This window comes from Echeneis naucrates, chromosome 17 (genome assembly GCF_900963305.1).
Source record: "Echeneis naucrates chromosome 17, fEcheNa1.1, whole genome shotgun sequence".
Classification (NCBI taxonomy): domain Eukaryota; kingdom Metazoa; phylum Chordata; class Actinopteri; order Carangiformes; family Echeneidae; genus Echeneis; species Echeneis naucrates.
This window is the reverse complement of record NC_042527.1, coordinates 20,402,216-20,426,755: the sequence shown is the minus strand read 5'-3', so window position 1 is coordinate 20,426,755 and position 24,540 is coordinate 20,402,216. Positions and strand designations below refer to the sequence as shown.

General features: G+C 44.2%; 1 protein-coding gene across 4 annotated transcripts in view; it reads left to right on the top strand.

Annotated features, from left to right (window-relative positions):
• LOC115057211 (nuclear receptor coactivator 2-like) overlaps window positions 1-23,404 on the top strand; it is a 40,400-nt gene extending 16,996 nt beyond the window's left edge. For 3 of the 4 annotated variants that reach the window (XM_029524145.1, XM_029524146.1, XM_029524144.1), the window contains 21 exons: window positions 1,006-1,116; window positions 1,526-1,698; window positions 4,659-4,762; window positions 5,904-6,081; window positions 6,601-6,789; window positions 7,924-8,025; window positions 8,193-8,333; window positions 8,871-9,018; window positions 10,522-11,755; window positions 14,536-14,773; window positions 14,901-15,119; window positions 15,332-15,529; window positions 15,616-15,721; window positions 15,802-15,970; window positions 16,043-16,363; window positions 17,364-17,441; window positions 17,643-18,093; window positions 18,726-18,966; window positions 19,039-19,201; window positions 19,364-19,438; window positions 19,795-23,404. In XM_029524145.1, coding sequence (XP_029380005.1) covers window positions 1,025-1,116; window positions 1,526-1,698; window positions 4,659-4,762; window positions 5,904-6,081; window positions 6,601-6,789; window positions 7,924-8,025; window positions 8,193-8,333; window positions 8,871-9,018; window positions 10,522-11,755; window positions 14,536-14,773; window positions 14,901-15,119; window positions 15,332-15,529; window positions 15,616-15,721; window positions 15,802-15,970; window positions 16,043-16,363; window positions 17,364-17,441; window positions 17,643-18,093; window positions 18,726-18,966; window positions 19,039-19,201; window positions 19,364-19,438; window positions 19,795-19,806 — 4,632 coding nt within the window. In that variant the 5' untranslated portion in view covers window positions 1,006-1,024 and the 3' untranslated portion in view covers window positions 19,807-23,404. The remainder of the gene's footprint in view (window positions 1-1,005; window positions 1,117-1,525; window positions 1,699-4,658; window positions 4,763-5,903; window positions 6,082-6,600; window positions 6,790-7,923; window positions 8,026-8,192; window positions 8,334-8,870; window positions 9,019-10,521; window positions 11,756-14,535; window positions 14,774-14,900; window positions 15,120-15,331; window positions 15,530-15,615; window positions 15,722-15,801; window positions 15,971-16,042; window positions 16,364-17,363; window positions 17,442-17,642; window positions 18,094-18,725; window positions 18,967-19,038; window positions 19,202-19,363; window positions 19,439-19,794) is intronic. The other variant, XM_029524147.1, reaches the window with a different exon arrangement.
• Window positions 23,405-24,540: the final 1,136 nt, after the last annotated feature.

Sequence of the window (24,540 nt, the reverse complement as noted above, 5' to 3'; positions counted from 1 at the left end):
AACAGACAACAGAGGAAAAATCCTACATTTAAATTTCAATGAATGCAACTTTTAGATCAGTTACTCCTTCCTTTTCAACCCAACAAGGACAAACAACAGAGCTGACTGGTGTCGGGCCAAGACGATGAGTTTGGTCGAGGGTCTAGCAGCATGAGGTGACCATATGGTTCAACCTCTCCTGCCAGTGGGTGTACTTTCCCTCCTTCTCTACTCTTGCACAGTACTTTCAGGATCATAGAAATATTATCAAGGCAGCTGAGTCCTCCACGGCTAAAGATGTCAACTTAAAATGCCTGAAATGTTTATGTAAGCACAGTGTGAATGCCTACATGAATTACTATTTCCAACCGGAGTAATTATTGACACCTACTGTATTCCCACTGGGCCTCCCACATATTGCAGTCACATTACAATGGTACATTGTTTAATGATTCACGAGCACGCTCCTTGTTTGATTATACACCATTCAAACAGGTTGCATACATCTTCAGCACATTGATTCCTGTCTGTTCATAACAGTGTGGATAAGAATGTCGAAGGTCTCGTGTGGTATGGAGAAGGGCGCTTTTCACTGTAGTTTCCACAAAGAACCACTATACCTACATTCAAAGGACTGGCACAGGCTTTAGATTTAATAATAAACAATGATGATGATGTTATAACTAGAACCTTGTTAGAAACTTACAGGCCCCATAACAGTTAATTTGAAGTGCTGAAGTCTTTAAGAAGATATATTTGTGGTTTTTAGGCTCAGTTGCTGGATACAGGCATTTCTCTGTGGATTCAACAGTTTAACATTATTCACATAGAACCATGAACTCTAAACAAAGAAGAATTGTGCGTCTTAATTTAGATAGTATGAGACCTTGTAAAAGTTCCTATTTCAACACTATACTATTTCACTGAATAATTTCTAATAATGCAACTCAATGTCAGTGTGAACTTTCTTCCATTTGTTAAAAACAAAATTTGTGAAAAAGTTCTTCCTTCTGTTTGTGCCTCCAGGTGCTGATATTTGCTGAAGATGAGTAGTGGGAGGGGGGACACCCCGGAGCCCCCCCGGGGGGCAGAGTGCCTGAAGAGGAAAGACTGTCAGCCAGACCTAGTTGGGCCCAGGTGCAGACCTTCACCCTCCATTCGTCATAACGTCTTTGTAAACGGATGATGTTGTATTTAGGGAGGTAAAGAGAGAGAATTTGTGGGTCAAGGTCTCTCTCACGTTGATGGGGCAAAATGCTGCGGCAGCATTGTTCCAGAAAGCGGTCAGTAGAAGCTATAACAAGTTGCTGCGCCGTATGAAAGATGTAGTGACGATGTACCGAGGCTATAATGACGACACAAATGTTGGGGCTCAGGTTGTTGAGGTCAACTTATTGTGAAGGTGAAGATGCCTCAGTGTTTTACACAAGATAAAGTATACAAGGGAGTCTGTTAAAGATGATTTATATGTTTGTCTAAAATAAGTCTTTTAAGCACCAAATCCTGAAATTCACACTAAACTCTTCCTCTGTCTTCCTGTGTCCAGCCCAAAGAGGAGCACAGAGAGGAGGAACCGGGAGCAGGAGAACAAATATATCGAGGAGCTGGCAGAGCTGATCTTCGCCAACATCAACGACATGGACGACCTCAACGTCAAGCCAGACAAATGTGCCATCCTCAAGGAGACTGTGAAGCAGATCAGGCAGATCAAGGAGCAGGGTGAGGACCTGCGCCTGTTTACACCTTACGTTGTTGTTGTTGTTGTGTGTGTTTGTCCATTCAGGGGCCAGCCCAGTATCATTCATACTTCCTCTTCATTGTATGCTGAATATGATGAATGCTCCCACTGAATACACTGAGAATGTACAGAATTTCCCCTGGGGATTAATGAAGTATTTCTGATTCCCATTCCTGCTCCATAATCCAGGAACACATACGGTCTGGGATCTTTAACCTTTGAAGCATTTTCTAGCATTTTAGTCCCCAAGTGGGATTTTGCTCTATAATGGACTGTACCTGGATCAATCTGTGTGTTTTATAGTCTCATGTTGTAGCTTATATTTAAATAAATTGGATAAATGCTGGCGGCACATAACAAAGATGTTTGTGAATAAGCAGTTATTTAGCAGTCTTCTACTTTGGCAGAGCTGGGAGCGTTTTTCTGTCTTGGGCAACTATTTGTGATGAAATAGAGGCTTTATTCATCATCTTTAACCACGATTATGAAAAAATTGAGGAAAAACAGCGCAGAGGCGAACATGACCTCATGTCTGTATCAAGCTTAGTGCTAACGTCACATCTTCTGTTATGGGAATTACTTCTGGGTTTTTCACAGGTTATACCTCTTTTGAAACTGTGTGTGGGTGTGTGTGTGTGTGTGAGCCAAACAAACTAAAAGTGTAAAAAACAAAGCCTAAATGTGACTGTGACAGCATCAGCAGAGCCTCTTTTTAACATCTAATAGACACCTGATGTGTTTTATCGCACAAACACACGCGTCTGCCTCCGCCCTGTACATCCGTGCTCAAACACCTGGAAGACTGCGGGGAACTTCACACACGGAAATATATAGTGTGTGTGTTAACACTGACTGTAATGATAATGTGTGATGATGATGGTGAAGAGGCAGACTGAGACAGAGCTGTTATGTAACACTGACCAACATGATGTAAGCCTGCAGATCTGCCTTCCCTACGTCCTGCTCTTCGTCTCTTCTTCTCTATCCTCTCACCTTTTCTCGCCATTTCTCCTATGAATCCGTCAGCTTCCCTTTCCTCCTCCTCTTTCTCCCCTTCCTTCCCTCTCCCATCATCCTCCCCTCTCTTTGGCAGGCCAGGCAGTGTCCACATGTTGTGACACTGTTTGTGTCTGAAAACAACAGCTGAATAAGCAAACACATGCACAGATAAAGCACACAGCTGCCTGCTCAACTTCAGAAACTGTTGTCCAGCAGCCAGAGAATTGAACTGCTCAGGTGGATCTGACACAATATTCATTTAAACAAAATACGCACAAAAATAATAACAGGGACAGAATAACCTTTGCCTTTTGCTACAAGAATGTCACTGAGTGTGTGATGGTTTGCAGAAGTAGCGGGGTGAAATTATAGAATAGAAGATGAGTGTGTTTGTGCACTGATGTGCTAACTGTGTGATTTTTGTCAGCTCACACTCTCTCCTTTGAATGTGTCAAAGCGAGTTGAACTACAGTTGAAGTTAAAATGTGAATTAGACTCATGGCGTCATATTTTGATTGAGGGTTATTATAATCGTTTGGTCGATTTAAATATTTTTAAATTTGCTTCGTTTTCATTCTTACATTCATCAATGTATTTGTTAATCTGACATCTTCATGTTGCACGCTTCATTTTTCATAGATAGATAATTTAATCATTAATCCCGGGGAGAAATTCAAAATGCAACACAAGCTGTTCACAAGCACTCTGTTTTACAGCGTACAGCTTTAGTCAGATCATCACATTAACTGCACCCTTCAACATTTCTTCTTGATTTTTGTCTTTGTTGTGATTTCTCTGTCCTCCGCTTGTTAGACTGTCACATTGAAGGCACACACTGATTCTTTTTTTGAGGCAAGTTTGTTCATTTTGGAGAAAGCCCATACTGTGACTTTAATACCCTCCAACCTCCATGACAGCCACTCCAGACTCCACAGTGACAGGGTTTAAGGGCTGATGACTCCGTGCAGCTCTGGTCCCACAACAGGAATGTTAGCTATGTGCCCTAATGGGGCCATGGGAGGCTTAACAGTGCAGTGGTACAGCCCGGGAGGAGAGTGGAGTCCAGCCTCTAATATGGCTGTAAATGTGTGCAATGTAGTGCACATTAGTTGGCATTACCTGCTTTTTATGATATGTTCAGCACTCAAACCTGCGGGTTTAAGAGCGCACCATCATCATCATCATCATCATCATCATCATAATGCTGGTTGAGGAACATTAGCATAAGGTTAACCTCAGGATGAGTGAGGGACTAGCTGAGAGATGTAATCAGTGAAAGTTCCTCATGCACAGGAGAGAGAGAGGGAGTTGGTGTGTTTTTGCCCGAAGGCGCCCTTATCATAAACACAACACTGTGGGTATTTTCCACAAGAAGAAAATCTTGAGTTACTGTACAGCACAAGCTTTTTGTGCTCCAGGAAGATATAAAATTTGTCTGAGAAACATTTTCATTTACTTCATTCACTTCTTTGAGGTTCATCCTGAACTCCTGACATGGTCTTTCAAAATATTGTCAGTGTGTCTAAAAGCTGTGGTGCCATTTTGCCTTTGGTTCTAAATTTGGGCATCGCCATCTAGATTTTCTTTAATAACTGAATTGGATCATTATTTAAAACATAATCATTATGTCGTATTGAAGAATAGTGGGAACTATAGACTGATATCATGAAGTCGTTAGGAAAATGTTTACTGAACTACTGAACTACTGAATCAAGTGAGTATTTAAAAGCTTTTCCCATAGAGACAGACTTTTTTTCCAACCAGTGGACTTGCCACCTGATGGTCATTAGATGTAATGCAGGTTTAAGGCTCTCAAGTGTTCAAGGCTTTACAGACCTGGAACCTTTAACACTTTTCTGCAGTTTATGATTGAAATGCTGTCAGAAGTAATTCTATTTATTTTTTGTTTGTTTTTGTCCCATGTTTCTGTCTTCTTCTGCAGAGAAAGCTCCAGTGGCCGACAGTGAAGAGGTGCAGAAGGCTGATGTCTCCTCTACAGGCCATGGGGTCATTGACAAAGATGCTCTGGGGCCCATGATGTTGGAGGTGGGTTCCATCGAGCTTTGGTTGGTTTTCATCATTAGCTGACGACGACGACGATGGGTCACGATTTCCCATGACATGAGAGGCGATTGTGGGAATTGTGCTGCAGTCTGAGCAGCACAACTGTGACACAACACTGAAATGGAAATCTGCCTTCAGTCAGGCTACAAGTGTGTCATGGACGTTGTCGTTTGAAAAACAATTAGAGCGTCCTTCTGACTTTAAATGGTGGTGCACTCCACGGTGACGCACAGAGATAAGAGTTCCTCTGGCTAGAGGCAGTGGCGTCATGAAACCCACAGTTGTGCATTTGTGTGTGTTTGTGTGTGTGTGTGCGTGCACATGGGTGTGTGGTGACGTATAACATGGGACCCAATGAGGTATAAATACCTTGCTGAAAAGCCAGATTAGAACAGGATAGGAGGAGCCTAACCACACACACACACACAGAGGATAAATATAGATTTCAGCAGCCGTAATATTGGCTGAGGTGTCTGCTCAGAGTCTGAAAGATAAACATCATTCATGCCAAGACCCTTTAAATTCGGTCCGGTTCAGTTCTATTCCGTTCTATTCTCATCTATTCTGTTGCACACCAGCTGGGATGATAAGCAGGCAGACTTACAGTAGGAGGCTTGTGTGGACATGTGGCAGGCTAAAGGACAAATCATAGTCTGCACATATAGCTAGAAAATGCTGAGTTGACAGGAGCAGAAGAATGAAAACAAACACACACACACACACACACACACACACACACACACACAGTGGCAGAGAGGCCAACACCTAGAATTATGAAAGCACGCTGCAAAAGTACCTAAATTAAAATGCCCAGATCCATTTTTAAATGGGCAGACCTTTTTTGTTCCTTTTGCACCTTCAGAATTTCAAGCTCAGATAAACATTAAACATCCAGTTCCTCCTGTTTCCTCCTCTCACCTTCATCTTCCTCCTGTTGCTGCTTTGCACATTTCCTCCTATCTTCCTCCCTCCTCTCCTTTCTCCCATTTCCCCACTCTTCTTTATCCTTTTCCTCTCTTCTCTCCACCTCTCCTGTCGCTATAACCACCTCCTCCTCCTGCTCTTCATTCTTTAATCCTTCATCTCACGCTTTGTCGCCTCCTCTGCCTCCCCGTTCTCTCAGGCCCTGGATGGCTTCTTCTTCGTGGTCAACATGGAAGGCAACATTGTGTTTGTCTCTGAGAACGTCAGTCAGTATCTGTGCTACCAGCAGGAGGAGCTGATGAACACCAACGTCTACAGCGTGCTGCACGTTGGCGATCACGCCAAGTTCATCAAGAACCTCCTACCGAAGAGCCTCGGTAAGAGCTACAGACTGGAACATGAGCTGATTGAGGAGTGTAGTTTTCTCTGGAGCTCCAATAACAACATGTCAGTCTGCCAATCACAAGACAGGATCAGAGATGTTGCTGTAATTGGCTGTTTTCTGAGTGGTCGAGCCTAGACCTGCTTCATAATCAAAGAGAGAAATGGACCTCTACTTTTACACAATATGAGACCTTTAATCTTCCTCTATAATCTCTGACATCACAGATTCCTGTGACACTACAAACTAATTTTCTTTCTCTCAGCTGGTGTTACTTTCGTTATATCGTGTCCAGGCCTAGAATCTACAGTTTCACAATATCAGACATAACATAGCTCTCCAGAAGTGAACCAGTTACATCCTGTTTTATTGAAACACTTTTCAGTTGACTAATCAGCAGACAGAAATTACTGGTTGGTGCTGCAGTTATCATTTTGGTGCCTGCTTTGCCACTTCTAATCATGATGATTCCTAAAGTCCTGTTCTCGGCCCGGCGTACGTTTTTATCTTCCAGTCAATCATCGGAGCGGCGACTCTTCCAACAGGAACAGCCACACCTTTAACTGTCGCATGCTGGTCAACCCTCACGCCGACGGTGAAGCTCGGACGACCTCTGAGCAGCAGGACGCGCTGCAGCAGAAGTACGAGACCATGCAGTGCTTTGCGGTGTCCGAACCCAAGTCAATCAAAGAAGAAGGGGAAGGTATGTTCTTTAACTCACTTTGATTTACTCAGTGTCTTGTTGCTATTTATTTGGTTCTCTAGCTTTTATTTATTTTTCTTCTCCGTTTGGCTTTTTTGTTGATGTCCCCCATTTTCTGCTTCTTGTTTTCATCTCTTTATCTATGAGTTGGTCTCCGTTGTCTGTTTCTATGACCTTCCACTCCTACATATACTCCCCTCCTCTGAATGTTATTGTCCTCTCTCTCCATACTTCCATCTCTTTCTTGACTTTCTGTCACTTTCTCATCACTCTCTCCATCCCCCGTCTTCTAGTCTCTTGTGTCCTGTCCTCCTTTCATCACCACTCCTCACCACTTTCCCTCCCATCCACCGGGAGAGACTAATTAGTGTGTGGCACTTTGTCATCTTATCACACACACATACGCACTGGGGAAAAGAGTCTTTCTGGCACTCTAATTTTAGACGTCTGACAACCAGATATTGTGCCAATCTCTCCCCTGACAGGAGGAGAATGTCTGCTGGACAGACTGTGGGCTGCAGGTTGAGACTGAGGTTTAGGGTGACTTTTAGATTGAGGCCTTTGAAATTAAAGAGGTCGGTGGTGTTGTTTGTCTTGTTTGAAGCCTCTGTGTTGCTAATTAAACTGTCTGTTTTAGCTTTCAGGTCAGTTTGTGTTGGCGTTTTCTAATGTTTTCTTGGAGACGTATATATCACGCAGGTACAGGGAGGGCAATAAAGAACCTGTTGCTTTGTGTTTTTAATGAGGGAACCACTGAAGCTGTAACACGAGAGGCGCCACAACAAGACCACCCAAGAGAGGGAAAGATATCTTGCAGTTACTTACAAATACACAGAGGCTCAGTTGCAATCACTTACTTCAGTAGAACCCACCGACTTGGAAATCTGGCTGTCACCTTCTACCCTGCTTTATGGTCTGTTTTCCTCTAAATGGGAGCATCATTTATAACATGAGCATCATATTGTATCACAGAGACTGAGACCATAAACTCATCACGAAAACAAACTGAACAAATAAATCCAATTAAAAGTTGGGGCATTTCCTCAAAGACTTCAATGCAATGTGACTTCCTCTTTACACCATGTAGGTACAGGATGAATTATCTAAACCCCCCTTTTTCCCCCAAATGTGCAGATTTCCAGTCTTGTCTCATCTGTGTTGCAAGAAGAGTCCCTGTCAAAGAGAGGCCTGTGATGCCAACGTACGAGAACTTCACAACGCGGCAGGACCTTCAAGGTATGAAATCCTCTGTTAATGTCACGTCGTGGGCAAAGATTACTGCCTTAGTTTGCTACTAAATGGCAGAGTTGTCGGCATCCCATGTAATTTAAAATCAGTTGTGTGTGAAGCGGTCTACATTGCTCATATCCACTAACATTAGTGTTGTGCCCCACCCGCCCCAGGTAAGATCACATCACTGGACACCAGTCTGCTGCGGGCATCCATGAAGCCGGGCTGGGAGGACCTGGTCCGGCGCTGCATTCAGAGGTTCCACCTGCAGAATGACGGAGAGATGTCCTTCGCCAAAAAACACCAGCAAGAGGGTGAATGTCTAAACCCAGCATCGTCAAGTTCCCTGAACTAGCTTTGTCCTTTAACCTCCCTCTTTTAAATAGATGAATACACATTTTTCATTGACATTTAGAATAAGACTGTGGCTACTGCTAATTTTAAAATGCTGTCCATGACGGACCTTTGCACATTTAGTGTAACTTAAACTGTCAGTTTTCATCGTTCGTCTAATGAGAGTAAAGTAAGATATGCAGTCTGAAAGGACACAATAGGACAGCAAGTGGACAAATGATCAAACTAAAACAACCAACAATAGATACAGTTAGCTGGAAATAGGTGCAGCTTTGGTTAAGGCAGTATTTAGCAAATCAATATTTCATTTTCTAATATTTTTGTTTGTAACGTCTTCCTCAGTTCATTGTCCTTCATGGATATCCTGGATTGTCTAAATTTAGATGTGCTTTGTTGCGGTTGTCATTCACTTATTGCTCCGAGTTACTCTGTGACCGTCCTTCCTGTCAGCATATTTGTTACGAGACATGCCTTCGGTGTTTTTGTCGTCTTCTCAGTGTTGAGGAACGGCCACGCGCTCAGCCCCATGTACAGGTTCTCCTTGGCAGATGGGACGGTGGTCTCGGCTCAAACCAAAAGCAAGTTGGTCCGGGCTCCAGCCACCAATGAACCTCAGCTCTACATGTCCCTTCACATCCTGCAGAGGTACCAGCCACTCTGACCCTGAACTCAAAACTCAGCACAACAAACCTTTTGTTCATCATCCGAGCTTGAGCAAGGTTCTTCTTTGTTTTTCTACCAGTGTTGGTCTTCGCCTTCTCTGCCTTTACTCTGCTTTTCTTTTCTCGTACTTCAAGTTACAATAATATTTGGTACTTTAGTTGACTTTGCGGCTGACTCTCTCTCTCTTCGTTTTTTAGTTGATTTGTGTATCTGTCACATGTTCTGTCTCACTGTTTGTGGTTTCCTCTTCATTTTGTTGGATGAAGGGAGTTGGGGAGGGGGTGGGGGTCGCTGCACTGAACAAAGGGCCTGTTATTCACAACTGCCACCGCATGTATAGACCAAAACTGACACAAGCACTACCAGCCAGTTCAGTCTACAGGACCTCCACCCCTTCCTCCCACTACTGGGAGATGACTGCGACTCAACCAGCATCCAGTCGTTGGTATGACCGCTCGGAGTCAGAGAATTGGACGGCAGTCAGAAAACAATGCCAGGACTGTTACTCAGAGCATTCAGGGATCAATGGCAACAACTTGGCCTTTTTTCACTTCCACAAGTTTCACATTCAAATTTATCGCTCCAGTATTCAGCACAATGAGAGCTTTGTGTGTTTGCTGTGTGGCCAAAGCTGATCCATGTTGAAAGCTCTCTGTTACAGCTTCAGGCTTCGTTACAACTTTGTTTTCTCAGTTGTGTACACTGTTTGAGGGCTGCTCTCTATTTTACTTTATAACATGACTAATTGCCTCTGAAAGAAAGACTGTTACCAAACGTTCCTGCTAACTAACTCCACATTGCTAGTGACTACTCCACCACCTACAGTACACCAGCTAGAATATCATGGTAGGCTTTTCACATGAATGAGTTAGTTTTTTCACTTTTATATCAGCTATTACAACAAAACAAAACCCCATAAAATGCCTAATGTTTCCACTTACTCCTTTATTGCTTTTTAAGCTGTTAAATGTTTTTAATCATTTATTTTCCAAGTCCAGAATTGTGGTCTAAAAATGGCTAAAACTCTGATGTGAAAGAAACTAAGTCTTAGTTTAGAGAGAACGAAGTCCAACATGAATTCCCAATCACACAGATATAACAGTTACAGGCGCTTCTGCTGTCAGCTGTTTGCTTAATACGTTTTGTCTGATAGCCAAGTAAAAAAAGCTCTGAGACACAGAGGAAAAGGCAAATAAAAGACTCCTAAAGAGTGAGAGTAAATGAACAACTAATGTTTGCAGTTGGAGCACAGTGTTGTCAAGTGACCTTGTTGAATTTGGGTTAATAGGTAAAGAGTGTGTTCACATTGGATTACACTGTAGTGTACAAACTTCAGTGGAGCGAACAAGCAATGTTTTCTCTGCGTTCTCTGTCCACGACAATGCGACAGATGAATGGCCAGCCAGAAAACTGCTCCAGCGAGGCGAAATCACAACGTGCCCTCCACTGGAGGTCTGAATCTTGTGTTGTTTCTTTTTCTTCCAGGGAGAACATGGGCGGCATGACTGCAGATGCACCTAGCGGGCAGGGGATGGTCAAGCCAATGACCCCGACCAGCGGCCCCTCCCCTTCCCCTGATGCCAGCGTCACCAGCAACACCCACCACCCCACGTCGGCCTCCAGCACCCCTGGACGTGGTTTTGGGGCCGTATCGGGTCGTGCGCCCACGCCTCAGGGAAACAGCCACACTCTGAAGCTGGGTAGCCCTTCAGCCCAGGGAAGCCCCAGCATCACTTCAGGGGTCCAGGGTGCCATGTTGTCTCCTCATCACCTGAGCCCCAGCATGGTGGCCAGCAGCAGCAACTGCAGTAGCCCTCATCTGCCCCAGCATCCTCCTGGTTCTTTCTCTCCTGTCGCCGGCCTCCACTCACCAGCATCTGTGTGCAGCAGCACGGGGACTGTCCAAACGTTCAACTCCCTCAGTGCACTGCAAGCCCTGAGCCAGGGCCACAGGGTCACCCAGGGACTTGCTGAAGGGCAGCATCCAGAGTCACCTGGGAAAAAGCAGACAGGCCTCCAGAGTCCTGTTCACAGCAGCAACAGTGGAAACCAAGGAGCCAAGAATAAACCTAGTTTGGAGACAGACCTGTTTGGAAGTTTTGGGGAGCAGCAAGACTTGTTGTCCCGAAACCAGGAAGGTGAGCGGTCTGAGGGGAAAGACGATGACCCTGACAGCTTCGGAGGTAATGGAGGTCTGGGTGTGCTTGGTGACACCCCGAACCATCTTCTGAACACCAAAGGGCACACTAAGCTGCTCCAGCTCCTCACCACCAAGTTAGAACCCTCTGATCCTGCTTCGCCAACGGGGGGGCTCGGGGATGACCAGAACTGTAAGGACCAGCAGGGCAGGGTGGGAGGTGTAGGTGGGCATAACAACTACTCCACCTCATTAAAAGAGAAACACAAAATCCTCCACAGGTTGCTGCAGAACAGCACCTCGCCTGTGGAACTGGCCAAGCTAACGGCTGAGGCCACTGGAAAAGACCCCATCGGTCCTGAGTTGGCCACGGGAGACAACATGGCCGCCCTGGGGGAGCTCTGCACAAAACAGGAGCCGGGGAGTCCCAAAAAGAAGGACAATGCATTGTTGCGGTATCTGTTGGATAGGGACGATAACGGCATCCTGGACAAAGCCATCAAGATGGAACCTGGAGAAGGACCAAAGCTGTCCAACATTAAGACAGAGAAACAGGAAGTGGGCTTCAACATGGCCGACCAGGTCAGTGTTGTATATACCTGGTTATAGTTGTTGGGTTTTGGACTTTCTTGATGAAATAGAAACTTGGAAGTACACATGTAACTACACGTGTTAAGTACAGATAGCTTTCTAGCATAGCATCATACTTTCTTTACTCTGCGTTTATCGACACAGTCTGCACTCTGCTGGGAACACCGACTGCGGTCTCACACCTTTTCTGTCATGATCTGAGGTTGGCCCAGTCATGGTGTTAACATGAAAAGTCACTGGGTCACCAAATGATTCATCCTCCAAAGATCATTGATATTGATACCAGCTGCAGCACTGACTACAAGAAGACACTGACATGATGCTGACGAGGTGTAGAAATTGTTCTGGGTTGTTTTAAGAGGAGATTGACTACGAAGGATGTGTTTAACATCCCTAATAAACACCTTCAAGTGTGAAGCCAAGTATCTGCTAAGCTGGTGGTTGGTGATACGTATTTGGTTCCTCTTCAGGCAGCTGTTTGCAGGTTCTCACGAGTCTGTGCACTCCCTGAAACCCAAGATGAGGGATGCACCGGAGGACTGTTGAAAAGCTTCAGCACATGTGGGAGTCGGGGCTGACTGCGGAGTCTTGAGTAGTCAAGGCCCTGTTTAGACAGACAAGAGTGACGAGAGTCAAACCCACATCAGCTGTCTGTCTCAGCGGATAAATGTAGGCCAGTGTACGCTTCCTGATGAGGCGTGTATGGAGGTTAAACTTGAGTGAAAGCATAGAAAACTATCTGAAGTTGCTTGGTTACATTTTTGCTTGAGTTTAAGACCTTAAAAATACTTGGTGGTGGCGTTGTACAACAATTCGGCTCTGAAAACAAACTACTATAAATGTAGAAGCTAAAGAATAAACAGCTAGCAGAAAAGCAGCTGAAATTACCATAAAAGCCCAAATTTGTCAACAAAGGGGTGACTGTTGCTTTCATATTTCTTTATTTTAAGTAGCAGAGATGTTTGGCTGTAGTAAACATGGATTTAAGATCAGGCCTCAGCTGAGTAATGTCTTCTAAAGCTGATCGGAAATAGTGACTAATAGTTTTGTCATTCCGGTGACACAACAGGGTTTGTCACATTTTCAACAGTAAAAGAAAATTAGTTCCTCCAAGTTTGTGAAATTAAGTGAAATCAAGTTGTGCTTCTCAACAAATTTAAGAATGAAAAATGTACCAGCCTGCAGAGAGGGGGCTCTTCTAACAGCAGCCGTCACAGGTGAACCTGTACAGACACAACACCAAACTATCACAGTCATCCTTTGTGGTCTCGACTTGCGTGTCCCACCTCAACTCCACCCATGTGTGGCAACCCCCCCCCCCCCACGACAACAATGCCTTTGCAGTGCAACACCTCCTTTTGCTGAAGTAGTGTGAGGTCAAAACACAACTGGGTCGATCCAGTCGGCAGTGTTGTCGTTCAACACGGCTGAAGTTAGATCCAGGAAGAGAAGCAAGAATGAGGAGGTGACGAGGATCAGAAGCCGGACGGAGGAGCGGAGGCTGCTACCGGAGTCTGGGGGAGGGGGTTGGGGGGATGGGGGGGTCACTCAGAGGCTCGCTCAGGAAGTTTGTGCTTTGTAGTTTAGAATGAGATGAGGTTTTGTAGAGCTGGAACGGAGGTTTGGACTGTTCTGATGATGTTCCAGCTGCACACAACAATGAGGACGAGAGGCAAAGCAGAGAAGTAAAACCCATAAGGGTCAGAGTTCGTGAGCATGCCTCTTGTTTTTGCTGTCCACTATTTGCATGAGAACGTGCAGAAGATCATGTGACAGTGTGAGTTTTGTATCTGCCATTTGTGCTGCTGTTTGCTTCGCGTGTCAGAGAACGAGCATGTGACAAAGTGTGTATAATTTCTTAACGTGTAATCGTGTTCTTACATGTAAACCGCAGTCCGACCGGAGTCCAACAACTTGAAATTTACAGAAAGGATTTAGTTACATCTGAATTCTTACTAACATCTGGATGCAGCTGCGGGAAACTGCAACCTGTGATCTGCCAGTAAATGCTGTAAAAGAGTGAGTGACTGCAGTGTTGTGGTCGGCTGGTGCTTCATACGCTGCATAAACAACCAGAATAATTAACTTCACATGGCTCAGGTTTGGGGAGGTGGGGGGGGGCATGTCCCTCACCAACATTGCCCTTGATTTGTGGCAATATTGTTTGTCTGGGTTAGCTGCGACTCTGTTTTATTGTACATCACATATGACCTCATTAGTGCTGGCAGTTTATTTTTAGCTCCTCCGCTATTCATCAGTGAAAAGGCCTGCAGGAAACCGTCCCTGTCAGTGGTGTGTGTGTGTGTGTGTGTGTGTGTGTGTGTGTGTGTGTGGCAGCTTAAATTACACTGAGGTTGCTTCTCAGTTTCTCTCAAAGTTGTCATCAAAAGTGATTAAACACGTTCATGTGTTCATTATAAAGAAGTTTCTTTTCACATATTGGTTTAATAATTTTTTCCGTCTGAATTTTTTTTAATAATCATTTTTAATTTATATTTTAGATACACATTTTAGAACACTTCTAACTGGAAACTAATTGAAACTTCCCTTTTTATTGTAGGCAGACACAGTTTCATCACATGAGACGTTGTGGTTTACTTTCTCTTTTTACAAAATCATATACTTGGCAGTTAAATAGAAAGTTTTGTTCTGCTTTAACTTGAGATGAAATAGAAGTATATGTAACTACTGCACACCCCTCTTAGGTAGCGTGCAGGTTTTAGGCTTTTCAGCACTGACTCCACCCTGATTTTTGTTGTCGCCGATCTCAGTCCAGTGAGCTGGAGGACCTGCTGGAGGACCTGCAGAGTGGAGGCCAACAGCAGCTGTTTGTGGGCCAGCCGCCGGCCAGAGGTCCGTCGTCCTCCACGTCGTCCACTTCCGCTGTGCCGCCTGGTTCCTCTGTGGACAAACAGACCATCATCAGTGACATCCTCCAGATGACTGACAGCAGCAGCGCCGCCAGCCCCCCCACCCAGCACAAAGCCTTCCCTCCCATCGGCCCCCCAAGTATGTCTGCATCAGGATGTTTGAACCCGAGTTCATTTGATGGTTTCTGGTTATTTAAAAAGCTAAAATCTTTAGAATTTCTCAGCATGTGCACAATGCTGATCATAAAATATTTGTATCCCTGCAGGCTTTAATGGAGGCAGGCCAGGCCACCCGGGCCGAGGCCCTCCTACAGGCAGGAACATGTCTCTGGATCCCAATATGGGCCCCAACCCCAACGCCCCCAGGCCTTTCCCCCCTCAACACAGGAACAACCCCCCCTACCCTCTAATGCAGCAGCAACAACAGCAGGGCATGATGGGAAGTCATGCTGGCATGGCCAGCCAAGCGGCAATGTCCAACGCAGGTGAGGCAGCAAGATAAATAATATCCTGCACAAAAATACTGTCAAACCGTGGAACTGTCAAAAATGGCAGAATTCCTAAAAAAAAAAAAAAAAAAAAAAAATATATATATATATATATATATATATATATATATATATATAATATATATATAATTTTAAGCTTCCGTGTTTTCAGAAAAATCTGTTTCAAATCTGACTGTTACCCAAATCAGGAATGATGAGCAACGGGTCAATGCGGGGTGCCATGCAGCAGGGCTGGGGCCCCCAGGGACCCGTAGGGGGGGCTGCAGGGCCAATGATGGGCCAGGGCATGGGACCTGGTCGCATGGTCCCCAACATGAACACTGCAATGCCCACAAGAGGCCCGCCAGGATCCAGAGCTATGGTCAACATGCAGATGATGGGAAATGGTGAGGAAAGAGGGAAGAAAGGAACCGGAATCAGCTCTCATCAAAACCTGATCTGTTTCTCACATTTCATCCACTCTTCTCTTCAGAAATGGACATGGCGAACCCCGCCTACCCTCAGCAACAAGCTCCGCCCAATCAGACTGCCCCATGGCCAGACCGAATGATGATGGATCACTATGGAAACCAAAGCAGGTATGTCGTTCATTTCAGCCGCAAGAATGAAAAAAAGAGTGCGGGAAATTCTAATGTTTGGTCCATTGTGACTATTCCAGGCCACCGTACGGCGTCCCCCAGGAGGAGGGAATGGGCTGTTGCAGCACGGGGCCCGAGAGCCAGCCTGACGAGGGAGCCCTGCTGAACCAGCTGTGCTCGGTGCTGAAGGACTACGAGGGTCTGGAGGAGATTGACAAGATGTTGGGAATCCCGACGCTGGCTGGACAGGTGAGGTCCCTCAGTGACCAGCAGAGCGAAGTGTGGCTGTAAAAACTCATATCTCATCTTCCCACCCTGCAGGGTCCACTGGCAGACCAAGACCAGTACCTCAGCTCCTCCGGCCCAGCAGCTAACATGAAGCCTCCGCAGTACAGCCAACACTACAGCGGCCAGCCGGGTTACGGCGGCATTCCTTCTGACGGCGGCTTCCACGGCCCTTCTATGGGAGGCCACATGGGACCGCAAAGGATGCCCCCCTCTGGTTACCCCCCGATGATGAGGATGCCCGGCGGTGTGGGGCCCAGACCACCCGGGATGAGGCCGGGGGGGCCTGGTCCTGTAGTCCCACCTCAGCCCAACAACCTGAGGCTTCAGCTGCAGCACAGACTGCAGGCCCAGCTGGTAGGTGACACCAGATACTGTCTGTTACACACAACGAGACTCGGCGCTCCCTCTTAACATCCCAAACAAAAGAAAACACAGCCGTCTCCAGAGAGAGACTTTTCTTATAGCGTGTGATGCAACAGAGCAGACTGCGATGCCAACAGGGTTCAGTGGGTGTAAACTCAACAGCAGCAGCCGCAAAGGAGCAAACATGTTTCAGCTTTCAGCCCTCATCAGCAGTTCCCTGCTGCTCAGACACTTAACAACAAACACACATGATGTGCACTGCACATACACCACACACACACACACACACAAACACATGCACAAAATGGCACACGGACTCATTAAGGTGATTGCTTGACTGTACCTTACGTAACGAGCAGTTAACACACCAGTTTGCCTCTTTAAGGGGCCGTTTCTCCCATAGTGCTCCTGTTTGTGACTGTGTGCACTAAACCTCTATGTTAATGTATGCATTATCTTCCTTAGCACATTTTTATTCATTGTTATTGTTTTAATCTACTCATATTTTCACTATTTCTTCACTCAGGACTCTTCTAAATACTTGATGCTTCCTGCCAATTGCAATTTTTTTAAAATGTTAAATCGTAGCAAGTGATTTTGCACCAGCTCAGGGCTAGACTGCCACCTGGTGGAGAGATGCCATCTGAAAGTACCAAAAAGTTCCATTCAGGTGAAGGTTTTTATGCTGAAATCATTCTTGAGTTCAGCTTTCAGGATTTTATTTGAGTTGTGATGAAATACCTCCAGTATGGTACGATTTGTTCATGATGTATCAGCTAACTGAAAAGTCAATCCGCTGCCCTCTAATAGAATGAAACAGAAGTCAGATTGCATGATTTGTTACCTCAGTAACATCTTCCCAATGAGTTAATGGTCTTAGTCTCTGACATGTTTATACTGACTGGATGTTTATGCCTGAAGGATTTTTGCTTTCTCCCATAAGTTTCCATTGAGGTTTATAATCAAACACGTTCTCTCTGCCCCGCCGTAGAACCGCCAGCCGATGGTAAACCAGATGAGTGGAGTGTCCAATATGAATCTACCTCTAAGGTCTAATGTACCAAACCAGGTCAGTCTACATGTCTGAATATGTGTGGCTCTCTCTTACACCTCCTTCCTACTTCACCCCATTTAACCATCAGTCCAGTGTGATGCTGTTTCCTTGACTCTGGAGTCAGTGTGTCGCTGAGCAGTTGTTAATTTGTGTTGGGTTGAGTAGTTTTCTCATTACACCCTCTTGGGGGTCACCTCTGTGTGTTTCCTCCTGCAGGGAACCCTCAACGCCCAGATGCTGGCCCAACGTCAGCGCGAGTACCTCAGCAATCACCTACGCCAACGCCAACAGCAGCAGCAGCAGCAGCAGCAGCAGCAGCAACACTTGCACCACCAGCGTGCCATGATGATGCGCACACAGGGCATGAACATGCCGCCCAACATGCCCAGCGGGGGCGCCGCGCCCACGCCAATGCCCATCGGCGGTACCAACCCTCGTCTCCCACAAGGCAACCCGCAGCAGTTCCCCTACCCGGCCTCCAGCTACGGTACTGGCCTGCCATCCCCTCCTCCACCTCCCCCTCATCCCAGCTCCTCCCGCCCCTTCTCCCCTCTCTCCCCCAGCCATCATCTGACTAGCCAGGGCATGATGGGAAATATAGGCGGGCAGTACAGCGGGGTAATGAGTCCGCCATCACAACACACAGCCTTCCGATTCAGCAGTTCAGGTATATTTTTGGAGTGTAGCAGCTGTGTCTCATCAGTTTCTTTGTGGTGGCGATGATCAAACATAATCTGGAAATCAAGTCGTTTTTTGAGTTGATTGGTGTGCATGATTAGTTGTTTTTTTTTCTTTCTTGATTTGTTTTCATGTGCAAATTGTCAATGTTGGATAAGATTTAGTTTTTGCTGTGACATTAATACCTAACCAACCAATGGACCACGTGTGATAGTGGTTCAGGAAATAGTCTGATGGTGGCATTGTGCTTTTTTCTTTCAATTTGTGTTCCATCTTTATCTCCTCTGACATCTCTGGAGCTCTGTCGAGCATCTGTCGAGGCTCTGAAGTGAAGAATGAACTGGATCTTGAGGATTGTGTGTTTTGCCACTGAGAAGTTGGCAGATACATGTTTTTTAGAGATTGTGTTTTTGTCTACATGGTCCTGGTTGTTCTTCTGCTTCTTCTGCTTCAGAGGCTGATGAGATGTTTCTCATTTATCTTTGTCTGTCTCTTTTTTTTTTTTTTTGGTATGATATTTTTTTAGATGTAAAATTTCTGATAAAGTTGTTGGTTGTTTTTTTTTTTTTTTTTTTAAATCTCAGTGTGTTACAGATCTGTGTGCTTACTGTTTATCTGCAGGAATGAGCCAACAGCAGCAACATCAGGATCCTGGGGCTGGTTTCCCGTGTGGGGCTGCGACCCCTCAGAGTCCTCTGTTGTCCCCCAGGATGGGGCAGGGGCAGAGTCCCATGCTGCAGCAGAACCAGGGCCAACCACAACCACAACCCCCGGGCCCGAACCAGGGAGGACCTCCCAGCTACCAGCCCGGCCCCGACCTGAACGGATGGCCCCAACCCGCCAACATCTCCACCAGTAACAGGTAAAAACTGTCTGATGTGTGAAGACCCGCCCCGACTGCAGCTCAGGTTTAATTCAGCCGGCCTTCTTTCAGCATGTACCCCCAACAGTCCCAGTCCCAGTACGCTGCGCAACACAATGGAGGACTCTACAACAGCAACAACAACATGAACCTGGGAGTCATGGCCAGCAACGGAGGCAGCATGAACCAGATGTCAGGACAGATGAACTCAATGACCTCCATGAATGCAGAGCAGGTAAGAGATGCATGCTGGCTTACCTTTGCTTTTGTGTTTTAGATTCCCAAAAACACAAATCAAGACAATTATTGGAGAAGTATATTACATTACTCTGGAAGATTCAACTAGAACAACTTTTCGGCAGAAGCGTTCATGTCTTTGGTTATTTCTCTGGTGCAGGTCAGTGACAGCAGCCTTATCTTGGAGCAGCTGGCAGGAATGGACATGTTGACGCAAGATGGCGACGCCAATTCTGTAAGTAAAAGAGTGTTATCCTCAATCTGAGATCGTACATTTTTATTTATTATCACGTGAACATTACGTAGGCTTTGATCTACAGGATCATTTCATTTCTGCGGCTTATCTGGTCCATGATGTGTGTCATGATTGATAGATTACACCATCAAGAATTATTATTATTATGAAATAAAGCTGGAAATGAGAGACAAAAATATGAAATAATGCCAGGCTATATCGTCATTATCGTTATAAATGGTGTCTTTCATGTGTCAGTTTGAGTTTGTAAGAGTTTTAACACCATCTGCTATGAAAAGGATAACTTTTACACCACATTTCTATTTATTTTAATGTGAGCTTCTGGCCTTTTGTAGAACTTTTGCTGACCCCAGCTGAGGCCACACGGGAACCTGCTCAGCTCCGCTCAGGAGAACCAGCGATGAGTTGATGACATGTGATGGAAAACACTGATCCTTCTTTCACACAAGCCGACTCAGAAAGAAGACGACCAACACATGTAAAACCCTCTGAACTGTGTCGCCCCCCGTCAGCACAAACACACACACAGCATTTTATGTTAAAAAAAAAAAAAGAAAGTCAGACGTCACAGGGAAACGTCCAAACCATCCTAACAGCAAATCCATAACGAACTAAACCCTTCCTGGAAAGTGAAATTCCTTCATTCTTCCCACTGAACCAATTCGAAGGCTTTTAACTTGAAATGTTTGGAGGAAGTGTTGGATTTTAACTGAAAGAAACAGCAGCAGGAGTAGTTCATGTTATTTTTGCTCCTTATATTCAACATTAATAATAATAAAAAAAAAACAAATGCTAGTAGCAACTTGAAAAAGCTTCCACTGAGTATTTGCTGTTAGTATGATGGATGTTTTCCAAGTATTCCTCTGGAGACTCTGAAGCTGTGTATTTGAGATAGAACGAATGCGTGTGTCTGTGCGAGCGTGCGTTAGTGTGTGTGAGTGTGTGTGAAGCTGAAACGATGTCACAGATTGACACTGGAGAAGCATATTTTAACTTTTATGGTTCTATTTTCGAGCCCGACTGAAAACGTCGAAAGAGAAGGTTTATGGAGAGAAAAGAGAAAAACAAACAAACAAACAAAAAAAAAAGATGTTTCACAAGTATTTATAGTTTTGAAGAAATTTTAGAGATTATTTGTATGACATGAAAAAGAAAATCAAGGATATCTTTCTTGAAGGAAATCTGTCAGAATGGTACATTATGATGTCGATTTTGAAAATTAATATATTTCAACTGCTGTAGCTACCGAGGGAGCCGTGTCCCCGTCTAATGACTTTTTGAATGAAGGTGAATGTGTGTAGATCGTGTACATACTTAGATTTATTAAACCATTTATCTGGTAAAGCAAAGCAGCAGTTTTTCAGAGAGAGGAAATATTTGGTAGGTTGAATTAAGCCTCAGTGGGCGGAGCTAAAGAGCCGCAGTACGACAGGAATCCATCTGACAAAGAGCGGTTCAGATATTGTCTCCTTATTTCTGGTTGCAAAAAGAGCTGTCGCTACTTTGCTGTAGTTAGTTTGAATTTTAAAGCTAACTAGCTGCTAATTTTGTGAACTATCAGGACTTTGAAGCTTTCTGCCTTTCGGGCTGCTGATATTTATGTTATTTTTATCTTATAATGTAAAGGGTACTAACATTTCTTTTCCTAACCCTTAGCACTTCTTTTTTTAGCCGTGCGAGTTTGTCCGCCACATTCAGGTTCAGAAAGAAACGTCGTGAAATTCGGTACAGACGCTCACAATCCGTCTTTGGGTCAAAACGCGGGAACCGCAGCCGCCAAAACCTCGAAGAAGTCTGTTTGTTTGCTCCGCCCACTGAGATTTCACCACCCTGATTATTTCTGCCTCTAAACACGAAGCATGTAACTGATGAAACGCCACGCTACTGCGACCTCTTAGTTGGGATCCCTCTGTGGGACTCGAACCAGGCGTGAAGCTGAAGGACAATTTAAAAGCACGTTGGCTCTTTCTGTGGGCGAAGCGGCGACGTGTTCTTGCTGTAGTCGACGTGCTGGTGAGGAACATGAATTCAAACCAGACTCAAAAGGATCTCAAGTTTTTGGTTGCTACAAACAGACAAATGAAACCAGGGAACGTTTACAATCCAGATTCACGTGGGCTCGCATCCTGGGAACAGATCTGGGATTAAAGGTGCTCCCTTTATTCAGTTGTTTCTTGTGATCTTGTGATTTTAAACAAAAGCTGACTCTTAAGTGGATTTTACTTGAGTCTGTCTTTACGTCAGATGATCCAGAAACCTGCTAAGTAAGCACAAGAAAACCCCCCACCCCCCCTTTTTTTTGGCATCAATCCCTTTTTGCCCTTGTGTCCTTCGGTTGCAGCAACATCAAACTCCACCGTGTTGTAAAACCCCAGATTTTCTCCAGAGAAAAACACCGAAGCCATGGAAATGTTCTGAATGTCACGGCAATCAAGAGCGGTCGTGAACGCTCGTGTACAGAAACCCCTCACGTTTTAGTTCCAAGGTGAACGACGACTGAAACAGTGAACGCATATATATTGAAGTTTTTTTTTTTCTCTGATTCGTAGATGGATATTTTATCGATTTGCAAAATACTGTAATTCATGTAAGTACCTTAAGATGCTAAAGACATAGCATACTGCCTTAGATCTGTGGTTGTGTGTGGGGTGTAACTGTAAGGTTTACAGGTGTATTATCTGTGTCACACACTGCTGAGTGAGTTTTCATACTGTAGGCATACAACCAGGATTTTTCTATTTTCTCCTGAGAAATGACACTGTACAACCTGCGTAATCTCGTCTATCTAGTCCTGGATACGGCATTTTTACTTTATTAAGCATAAATTATTTTGTTCATAGTTACCATGAAACAAGGAGATTCTCCCTCTCTGTGTTTTTGCTTTATAAATACGTATGAAGTGATTTCCAACCCGCTGATGAACTTGCGGCCACATCGCTTTATCTCTAAACACTTAAAGCCTGTAAATAACAATAATCCAGTCAAAGTGCATCCAGGCCTAAAGCAGCTGCTCCCATTAAGTCCCTTACTGGACAAATATAAAAACCACTGCTGGAAAGTTAGCTGTATTAGTGAGTAACGTTCTGGAGTCAACAAATTTAAATTTACTAAATGGGATAAAAGTTCTTCGATGGGGAATGTTAAAGCAGCAGAAGAAGTCGAGAATAAATTAAACAGTCTTATTTAACTCAGGAACAAGAATTTACTGAATCTTGATAGAAAATCGAAATAAATATAAAATGAACGTAAAAGCCAATATGAAATATGAAGGAAGTTCCTCTCGCTCACCGCCTGGTTAAATTACATTTCCAGTTTATTTTCCAATTAATCTTCTATCTTTTTTGTCCTATTTTTTAGATGTGGAATTTTTTCAATCTTACACATTGTGGTTTTAATTCTGCACTAACTGCATAAAACATAGACTATAAATTAAAATCCTTAATCTTATTCTTAGTTGTTTTTTTCCCTAATATTTGTGTGATGAAGCTACACCAGGGGCCAGATGTTAAGTTTAGGTGACTGAAAACAGCTCACCTGCATAACTGCTGAAGTACATCCACAAATATTTATTATCTTTTTCCTCTCCGTAAAAGACTTATTTTATTTTATTTTTTAGAAATTATACTTCTTGCCCCTTTTCAGGACATTTTAAAGACTGGATTTAACAGGATTAGACCACTTTAAAATGAATTTCAGCGCAGTAGGTCAAAACTGTTTAAAGATCACTGTTTGCAGTTCAAGAGATTTTTATTTTGACGAGCCTCTGCTGTGATGTTCATATTAAATATCTCAGCGGCGACGTCGTCCAGTGTGAGTGTTTTCTTATGCAAAAGTCCAGACATTCACACCACTTTATGCAAGCTGTCGACTCTAATGTTGCTTTTGCCAATGCTACTCGTTAATTTATGATTCATGCCACTGTAAATAAATTATTTTTATTAAGCAGTATCGCCTCCATCGTTTCATTTCATCGCCCGGCTGTCATTTTTACCTGAAACTGTCAGCAGCCTGTAAACGGTTAAATGTGTTTGCTTGTTTTTTCTCCAGCAGGAGGCAACATTTCCATCCTCCTTCACAATAATCCAAAAATCAAACAGCAGCTGGAATATAATCATATTCCTCTTATGCTCCCCAAAGTTTTCCAAAGATTTCCGATGCTATATTCTAAATTTGGAGTAAAATTATGAATGTTTCACATCAAAACGTTCCATCCAGTGTGTGCTATATTTCACCAACTGAGGGAAATCCAGCACTGCGGACACGTTTTCCCACATATTTGATAACTTTTGGAGTAAATTAAGAAACTTTCCGGCTGTTGCAACAGTTCACGACGCGCCCTTGGAAGTCTAGTTCCTTATTTTAAATCCTGAGCTCTGATTTGAAGAAGTGAGGAAACCTCTGCACCGTCGTGTCTCGGCTTGCTCTGTGAGATGTTTTGTTTCCTGCAGAATTCTTGTCCTCTGGATGGCCTTTTCAAACTGAATCACACCGCAATCCTGCAGTGACCGCAGAGTAAACTTTTTTTTCTGCTTTCTTTTCAATCCTGAGCACATCATGAGTGTAGCTGTGAGCCATCAGAGGTGTCCGGGAGATAAAACTGCTCAAGGTCATGAACTTTATCAAAGGTCACACCGTCTGTGAAAGCTGCAGCTGTGATTGCTTTGTGCAACAATTCAAAACATTTATAAATGTTTGAAACGCACAGATTCAAATAATAATAATAATAATAATAATAATAATAATAATAATTTAGGAATGCTGTAAGGTATTTAAAATGTATTGGACATTTCTCGGCCTTCGTTCAGTTTATTTTGTTGCTGCAGTTAAATCTGATGATTTTATCTGAAAACACAAACTTTTTATTCTGTTTCAGCTCACATTTTATGTGTTCTTTCTGCTGATTGTTATTCTTGCTGTTCTATTTCCTGATTGCTGAAACTGTCGCTGTCTTCAATTGGCTGCAGTTTGTTTCCAAAGTACGTGATCTGGACGCTCATTGGTGGATCCGACTGTCAATCAGAATCCTGCCGCGCCATTGGCTGTTGTTTCTGTAGAGTAGAGGAAAAACTGAAGAGGTGTCA